Source organism: Rhinolophus hipposideros (assembly GCF_964194185.1).
Source record: "Rhinolophus hipposideros genome assembly, chromosome: 5".
NCBI classification, from domain to species: Eukaryota; Metazoa; Chordata; class Mammalia; order Chiroptera; family Rhinolophidae; genus Rhinolophus; species Rhinolophus hipposideros.
In genome coordinates this window covers 100,739,997-100,749,267 of record NC_138051.1, presented here as the reverse complement: position 1 = coordinate 100,749,267, position 9,271 = coordinate 100,739,997, and the positions used below count along the sequence as shown (strand labels likewise).

The 9,271-nt window shown below is 50.8% G+C and overlaps 1 protein-coding gene across 1 annotated transcript; it reads left to right on the top strand.

The window, feature by feature from the left end:
- The first annotated feature begins 724 nt into the window (after positions 1–724).
- On the top strand, positions 725–1,990 carry LOC308497383 (ras-related protein Rap-2c-like). Its single transcript, XM_081048025.1, has one exon. It carries the CDS (start codon positions 761–763, stop codon positions 1,361–1,363), a length of 603 nt encoding a protein of 200 aa, XP_080904151.1. The 5' UTR covers positions 725–760; the 3' UTR covers positions 1,364–1,990.
- The last annotated feature ends 7,281 nt before the right edge of the window (positions 1,991–9,271 follow it).

The following is a 9,271-nucleotide window of genomic DNA, read 5'->3' as shown; positions in this document are numbered from 1 at the left end:
CCTCCCAGGTCCCCCCTTTCTGGGGCCCGCCCTGCCCGGAGAGGGGCCCCAGCTGCGCAGCCCAGTCAGGCCTGACCTTGAGCGAGGCCAGCCTGGCTTCCGGCCACGAGGCTGGATCAGAAAGGGTGGAGAAATCGTGCATTTCCCGGTTGACGTGGAACGGATCGGGTTACCTTCTGGTCCCCAGACAGAAGGGGCTTTTCTTGGGAGGGCGAGTAGGGGGCAGGGACTAACGGAGGGGCCCCGGCTGGTCGACCAGGGGGTATGGGAGGAAGGCCCCTCTGGGTCTTGCACTCGGGGGCCAACCATGAGCGAGGTCTCCCGAGAGGGGAGGCCGGGGACGTGGAGCTGCGGGGTAAGGCCGGCGCCAGAGCCTCCGGGCTGGGGGCGGGCAGACACACGGGGAGAGCGAGGGGCTGAGAGGCGGGCCGGGCCGAGACTCCTGGCACCCCGTCTCGGCGGCGGCGGGACGGGTGACCTCCGAGCCTCGGGGAGCAGGTCCCCGCGCGAGCGAGGGCACCCACGCGGCCTGCCGCCGGAGCCCGCGCCCCCGCCCCCGCCCTGCGGGGCCCCGCCCCCGCCCCCGCCCTGCGGGGCCCCGCCCCCGCGTCCCCTCCCCCCACTTTGTCCCCTCCCCCGCGCCCCTCCCCTCCCCTCCCCTCCGCCCCCCGCCCCACCCCCGCGCCCCCCGTCCCGCCCTCCCCACAGCCCGCCCCCGCCCCTGCGCGCCATTCCTCGCCCTCCGCCAGCGCGTCTCGCCATGGCCGTCCCCGGGCCGCGACCCGCCAAGGGCTACCGGGTGGTGCTGCTCGGCAGCGTGGCCGTGGGCAAGACCGCGCTGGCCACGCAGTTCGCCTGCGGCAGCTTCCCCGAGCAGTGCGAGCCGTCGGTGGAGGAGCTGTTCAGCAAGGTGATCGAGGTGAACGCGGCGCCCGCGCTGCTGGAGATCGTGGACACCGTGGGCGCCGAGCACCTGGTCACCCTCAAGGACCTGTACATCAAGAACAGCGACGGCTTCGTGGTGCTCTACAGCGTGTGCAGCCAGGCCTCGTTCGAGGCCGTGCGGCCGCTGCGGGAGCGCATGGGCCGGCTGCGGGGCCCCAAGGCCGTGCCGCTGGTGCTCGTGGGCACCAAGGCCGACCTGGACGCCGAGCGCCAGGTGCTGACGGCGCGGGGCCGCGCGCTGGCCCGCGAGTGGCGGTGCCCGTTCCTGGAGGTGACGGCCAAGAGCAAACTGATGGTGGACCAGGTGTTCACGCAGGTGGTGCGCGAGATGGAGGCCCTGGCCCCGCCCGAGGAAGAGGTCCGGGCGGGGCCCACAAATGCCCAGGATACGTGGCCGTCGGAAAGATTCATTGGCTGATATGCAAAGGTTCGTTTTTAACGTGTTCATCGCTCTTGGTGATTTCCGAAGCTCAGTATTCCTACTCCGCCTTTTAAAAGAAAGTTAGTTACCCAGCCTTAGAGAAGTGGTTACTTGTACATATTAACTCGAGCCAGTGCTTCCAACTGCCTGCAGGGCTTCTGAAATCTTTGGTGAAAACTTTGCAACTCTGTTTTCCTCGGACAGTGCTATAAGAAGAAACCAAAAATCGAATATTTTCACCTTGTATGGAGAGAGTACTACCCTTTGCTTCACGTGGAACTTGTTACAGGGTTTTTAAAAACAACAATGGACACCTTCAAATGTCATCGGACATTTGAAATTGATCGAGGGACATGAAGGAACGAGTTTGAGCTTTCCAGTCAATGAGGTTTTCATGTGTTTCCCTATCATTCACAGCCTGGAGTCGGGGCAGTAATATTTTCCTCTCTGCGTATTTCTAAATATAGTTATGACATACATAGCATTGCTTTGAAAGGGGTATTGTATACCCGGGAGGGCAAAGCAACTGTCCTCACCGAGCGAGCTCAGCTTTGCCTTCGGTTTTCTAACTGACATCCAGTTGATTTTGGCCTCTGTAAATTGAGTGAAAATAAAATGACTTTAGAAGTTGCTGGTTGTTAGTGTTTGTCTTTCAAATACTCAAAGCTACAATTCTTAATGTTTCCATACACTGTCTCTGCTTTTCAGTGATTTTCCAGGAAACGAGTTAGTAACTAGACGGAAAATGGCACCACATCTCCTCCTGGGTTTTTGCAAAAGTGCTTTCAGGAGTCAGTGGTTTTTCTTGTTTGGCAGAGTGGACATTTTGTGTCTGAATACCTGCATAGTTTAGGCCTCACTTGACTGAAATGTACTGAATCTTTATATAGTTTTCACATAACGATACAAGAGACTTTTCTTGTACTGGTTTAAAAACATTGTTTTATAATTTTAAAAATATGTCTTGATATGAGTTACTGGTGCTTATTTGCTCACGTACATTTTATCTCACCCATTGCAACAAGTTTTTCAAATTTAAAAACTTAACCATTTCAACATCCTAAAAGAAAGAAACAGGAAAGCTCAAAACTATGCCTGTGATCTGAAATAGTTCATTTTGTTAAAGGAAAGTCATCTATCAAGTAAGTGATGGTTATACAAGGCTCTGGGAGTTTATATTGCATGGGATGTTTGAATAGAGGATGGATTTTATTTCAACATTAAGAATATATACGTTTTAGAAGCTGACGGTGCCTGACAGTTCTCCCCAGGAGAGGGCTAGACTGGGACATCGCTGTCTTTCCTCTATTGCTCTCTCCCTAGGACTTGGCGTGGGGGGGGGGGCAGGGGAGCAGGGAAGCCTTGAAACCCAGCTCACTCCCCTCTCTGGCCCTCTGTCTTCTGGGGTCACTCCTGTCAGTGTCGCCTCCCACCATCATTTCTGGAAGCATCATTTCTCTGAGGGGATATTTCAAACATGGGGTGAGGGGAGGAAGCCATGCATGGGTGACAGGAAGCACGTTTGTGGACTCAGCTGTTTCATCCGTCCAAAGCAGCCAGAAACCCAATCGCCCCCAGGTGTTGGGGTGCACAGAGAAAGCATGCAGGGAGTGCCTAGCACGTACCCAGCACTAAGAACTGGGCCCCAAGGACTGCAAGCTGGGTGATCCCTCCCCAGCCCCTGGTGCTGCCACCCCACCCACCAGTCCTGCCTTTCTGACTCCACCTGCCTGTGCTGAGGCCTCCCGGGAGGCCCTGTGTCCCTGGGTCCCCGTCCCTCTGGGTATCAGGTTCAACCCAGGAAAACATTCACAGGGAGCCACTTCTTCCTTTAGGTTCCTAGGACCGCCTCAGACATTCCCACTCAGATCCAGACTTCAGTGTGGAGCCCAGTGGTGTTCCTGGCTGACTGGCCTACAGGACGAACAATCAGGCCCACACGATCCGCCCCTGTGACCTCAGGGGTATGTGTACAGCAGCTTTCTGAGTGTGCGTACACACACACACACACACACTTATAAATATACATAAAATTAAAACCTATACACTGGATTTTCTTTCTCTTCCTGCATTTATAATTTCTAATTTACGTATGCTACTCACAAGTTGCCTGCAGTCCCTCTGGAGCCAAATGAGGCCTAAATAACTCTAAATGAACTTGTAAGCAGCAGATACGGCCGCTCGTCAAGGACCTGTCATCTCTGTGCCCAGGTGAGGGACCCGTGACACTGGCAGTCTAACTCGATAGCCTGCAAGCGGTGTTAGAATCCCAAGTTGTTCACAGGTCCACACGGGACTGTAAGCAGGTGCGTGCTCGGCGCTCCCAGGCAATGGGAAGCGGGTCTCCAAAGTGGTCAGAAGGTCTGCACACCCACACATGGGGGGAAAAGGCAGCCGCTTTTCTTGCCAGTGGGTGGTGGCTTTGATTTGTATTATTCAGATCCTTGGTGATGCTGAGCATTCTGTCAGAGGCTTTTAAATGACAGTTGATTTCTTCTTCTGTGAAACACCTGCTCTTTTTGCCAAGTTTTAAATTGTGTGTTCTGTCCTTTTTTCCCTTGGTTCTTGAGGTCTCACTCTGTCTCTGTGGAGGGCAAGCAGCTTCTGAGATGACCCCCATCTGCCTTTGTGTGAGTCCCTCCCGGCGAGTATGGACTCCCTTCTAAGGAATAGAACATGATAAAAGTGATGGGATGTCACTTCCAAGATTATCAAAAGACTGACTCCTACATTGCTCCCCTTCTCAGTCTCGCTCTCAGAGCCCGCGCTCTGGGAAAACAAGCTGCAGAGTTGTGAGATCAGTGTGTCAGCAGAGCTGGTCCGTCGGAGGCCTCTGTGCTCCTTGTAAGATGTCTGTTTTCAGCTTGTGTCTTCACACCTCTGCCTTCTCTGCTCGTCTTTGTCCTAGGCCCGTCTTAGAAATACTCCAATCACATTGGAGTGGGGCTCACTTTAATGTCCATATTTGAACTGAGTTTTCTCTCTGAAGACCCTACCTCCAAAGGCAGACATAACAGAGAACATGTGTGATTCTATTTACTTGTTCAAAAAATGGGAAAGTTAATCTATGGTAATAGGAGTCACAAGAAGGCCGACCATGAATGAGTTGTTAATAATTTTGAATAGTGGGTGGGATGTTCCGATGTTGGTCGTTACTGTTCTTGAAATACAACTGGGTGGGGACGCAAAGGAGGGTCAGCATCAGAGGACTGTCCCTGTCTTATAGGGTTCTATCCATCATACAGATATAAGGTTACACTCCAGATTGGTGCACCCCACTAAACATAAGCTATATCTCAATACATTTGTTTAAATTACTATGGCATTTAGATTCAATTAGATACATTTATAAGAGTGATGTGGCAGTTTTATTTTTTAAATGTCAATGTTAAAATTCTGGCAATATGCCAGAAATTACATCTTTAGCAACAATTTAAATATTTTTAAAAGTTACATGTTTACAGGCCGGCCTGGTGGCTCAGGCGGTTAGAGCTTCATGCTCCTAACACCAAAGGCTGCCAGTTCGATTCCCACATGGGCCAGTGGGCTCTCAACCACAAGGTTGCCAGTTCAACTCCTCGAGTCCCACAAGGGATGATGGTGGGCTCCGTCCCCTGCAACTAAGATTGAACACGGCACCTTGAGCTGAGCTGCCGCTGAGCTCACGGATGGCTCAGTTGGTTGGAATGTGTCCTCTCAACCAAAAGTTGCCGGTTTGATTCCCGCAAGGGATGGTGGGCTGTGCCCCCTGCAACTAGCAACTGCAACTGGACCTGGAGCTGAGCTGCGCCCTCCACAACTAAGATTGAAAGGACAACAACTTGACTTGGAAAAAAGGCCTGGAAGTACATACTGTTCCCCAATAAAGTCCTGTTCCCCTTCCCCAATAAAATCTTTTTTAAAAAAAGTTACATGTTTACATAAAGTGTGAGTAAAGTGTGAGACAGTTCTCAGAATTCAGAATTGTTTCAGTGAGTACTTTAGCAAAAAGTGTTACCATCTCCTCCATGCTTTTCCTTGGACAGAGTTTTCTGTATCTTTGGGTGTTGATGAGCTGCCTGGACTCCTACATCACTATCTCTAGGAGGAATAACCAAGGCTTGGGGGAAGAGGCAGGAAGCCACATACCCAAGAGAGGTACATCCCTGTGGCCACCAGTAGGGGCCAGAACCAGCCTGGTGGAAGACAAGCTTCGTCTGCTGGGACTTCCAGACCAGGATATCCAGCGTCTGCAATCCCCCAGACAACCTCCTGCAAATCCTGGGTGGCCAGCGTCCTCTCCCTCAGGGGACCTGCTCTCCCAAGGCTTCCCCAGGGAAGGAATTCCCCAAACGGCCCCCAGTTTTCTCTACAGCCGTGGTTTCTGTTGTCCCATAAGTGTCCAGGGCACTCCCTCCATGAGGCTGGGTCCCACAGCCCTGCACAGTCCCTGGGCCTGCCTGTGGGGGCCACACCCTTCCCTGGAGCTGCCTGCCCCAGACTGGCACACCTTTCCCAGGATGTGGACATCCGAAGGCTGCCAAGTGCCCCTGGGCAGCACCTGGACACACAGGAAAGGCTGGGCAGTCTGGACTTGTGCCTTGACCCTCAGAACTCGGGGTTTGAGGGGTGGACGCAGGCTATGTCATCAGGACAGCTTCTCAAAGTTAATCTCAGAGCTCACAAGGCTGCCCTTGCTAAACGATTCTGGAATCGTTCTTGGAATGCTGTGGAAAACTCTGAGTTCCCCTTTCTCCTGTTCTTCCCAATCCCACCTGGATATAAAGTGGTGTGGACTGTGGTACCCCCACACTCAGGGAGCACTGGGGAGCCAGGGCACCTATAGAGCTACCCCCGCCCCTGCAAGGCGGTGGGGAGAGCTGAGGCAGAGCGCCTCACGCAAAATTGAGACTCTTTTACCCCTCATTGGGATGGGGGAGGGCCCAAATGTCCCTGCACCCAGCAGGGCCGGGTCTCTGTTCCCAGGGAGCAGGGTGAAGGTCGGGGCAACAAGAGGGCGGGAGGGAGGGTTGATGGGGCTGGCCCAGGGAGAGTTTCTGCCCTTGAAGTTCCAGACTGCCCACCCCTGAAAAACAACTGCCCTTTGGGGCCAGGAACCCCTCTGCTGAGCAAGCCTAACCCAGCTCCCCTTTCACCTGTGACCCCAATGACAGCTTTCTGGGCAAAAGCCCCCATGGTACTTAGCACCCCACAGACTGGGCTCCTCCTTTGGGTGGTTCTGCCCCAAACAACGACAAGTATAATACTTTTAACAGTGAGAGAGAGTGAAGAGGTTTTACTGTCTGTTCTGCGGTCCATAACCCGCCTCCACACTTCTGGCTTCCGGTCTGGCCAAAGCACTAGGTGAGCATTGGCCCTCCAGGCAGGAAACAGGCCGCCCTGCCCCTCTTTTTCCCCAGCCTAATCTTAAGCCTCGCAGCCCCTCAGGCCTTGACCTGGTTGAACTCTTCTCGGAAAAATTTGCATAAGGCTTGCACAATCCAGGTGGAGGAAGTTCCAGCCACACCTTCAGGGCTGGTACCTTCCTCCTGCCTCAGCACACAATATGCCAGTGACAAGTCCCATTTAAAAGTAAAATCCTAGGCATCTTTTCCTCTATTATATATAAACTTTTATTTTCTTAAATTATTTTCTAGTTCAAAAGCACTTCATTGGAGACAATGTCCAAACTAAATAAAAAATCAAAATAAATTTTTTTTAAATTACTTGTAATCCTAAAAGATTCAAGCATTACAGACATGGGTGGGTCTTAAAAAAACCCCTTTCCCCACCCCGTTTGTACAATACTGTTTTCTTTTCAATAACCTGAACAAAGAAGTCGTCCATCCACCTAAGGCTTTTAAAGGATTCTGTGCGTAGGAACTGAGGCGGCCACCTCCCCAGCAGCCTATCTAGCCCTCTAGCCCCCTTCCCAGGCCTAGGCCATGTTAGCATTTCGGTGCAAACACAGCTGTTGTTATGTAGCAGTCCTGCTACAGACACTGTGAGAAAATTTGTGTTTTTCACTTAATGTCATGTTGTGGGCATTTCCCCAATCACTGACAATGGACCTGGCTCCTCTTTTGAATGGCCCTACTGTCATGTGTAGTGTGACTGTTTGCCTCTTTTGTTGGATATTTTGGGAGTTTCCAGTTTTCTCTACAATGAGAATCCTTGTACACATGTGACACATGTTCGTCCTATTATTTCCAACATACACATTCCCTAGAAGTACAATTGTCACCTCAAAGATCTTGTTTAAGGTGAGCCAAGACTCTCAGTCTCTTTATGAAGATAAGAAATCTCACAGAGAGACTAACCATCTTCTGTTTGTCCAAGAAAGCTCCCGGGTGATTATACGATTGAGGAGTCCAGAACTGAGATTACAGGACACCACCAAGGCAAGTTAGGAGTGACACCAGCAAGCGGAGGCCAGCTTTCCATCTGAAGTAGCTTCCAAAGCCATGGCAACAAAGTTTAAAGTCTTAGAAACATTGTAAGACCCTTCTGTTTAAATAATAGATTCATTGTAACTGAGAAATGAGCACCTTGGTAACGGTTAAGAATGCATGGACAAGTCCCAATTTTGCACAGAAAAACAAGATTTATACTCATAAATGGTCGGATTCAACACCTTACCAAATGAAATTCTTCGAGTTTTATGATTCAGAATGATATCTTCCTCCGTGGTTTCAGGGGGCAGGGCAAATCTTTAACTCTTTCTTAGGTTCCTTGTGTTAATTCTGTAGACTTTCATTTTTCAGGCCAGGCTCTGGCAAATTATTAATTGGCCTTAGAAGCAAAACACAGAGCTGTGGAGCTCAATTTTACTGAGACAAAAAGAGAAATAAATTAATAAGATCTTAGTAGAGGCTGAATAAGGAGCACATATAATTTTTCTCCCCAAAGAAGAGAAACACTTTTTAACGGTTGAAAAATTAATTTAAAAAGACATGCCAATTCATTCTTCCACTGATAGGGAAGACAGTTTCCTCACAACTTTGCCTGCAGACAAGGAAATTGTTTATTTTCTGATGGCGATAGGACAAAAAAAAATAGCGTGTAAACGTTTTTAAGAAATAGCATTATTGAGATATAATTAATATGCGGTACACTGCATGTATTTAAAGTATACAGTTTAGTAAATTTTCATATGCGTATGGAACTATCACAACGATAAAGATAGTGAACAGAGTCGTCATCATCAAAAGTTTGCCTGTGGCCCTTTGTGACCGTCCTTCCTAGCTCTCCCTGCTCCTCCCTCAGGGATATACTCATCTGCTCTCTTAGCTGATCAGTTCACGTTTTGTAATGGCGAGGCTGGTGGCCGCCAGGGGCTCTCCCTCACAGCTCTGGGAGCAGTTTTGCACAGCCCCTCTGCCCGGCCATTCAGCAATAGCAGTCAAGCTGAGAAATGCGCAAACCTGTGAACCAGCCATCCCTCGTCTAGGGATGTGTCTTATTCACACTTTGACACCACGCAGAATGATGCAGGTACCAGGCTAATTGCTCTACTGCAGTAGCAAATGGAAACTCCCTGAAAGCAGACACCAGGGACATAACTGCAGTGCCCCAAACAACAGAGTACTTACTATGCAGCTGCGAATAGGAGGAAGTCCTGTGTTCTCATGTGGAAATTGCTCCCAGATACGCTGTAAAGGGGGAAGCATGTGCAGAGCAGTGGGTGGCAAGCGTGCCTCTTCCATAGTTGGGGCACGTATGACCCTGACCTTGCCTCTCATCCTCCCCACTTCTCAGCCCAGGACAAGGAGGAGGGACTCGCCCACTGGCAATTAGGTGGAGGTATTAAGCCTCTTTCTCTCTGCTTTTATTTGTTAAATTTGTTGTGCTTTTCTTCTATGTGTTTTCTTTTAGGGGGGTGTGCCCAAGGGGAGCACCACTGCCTACCTCCGGGGGACATGTCTG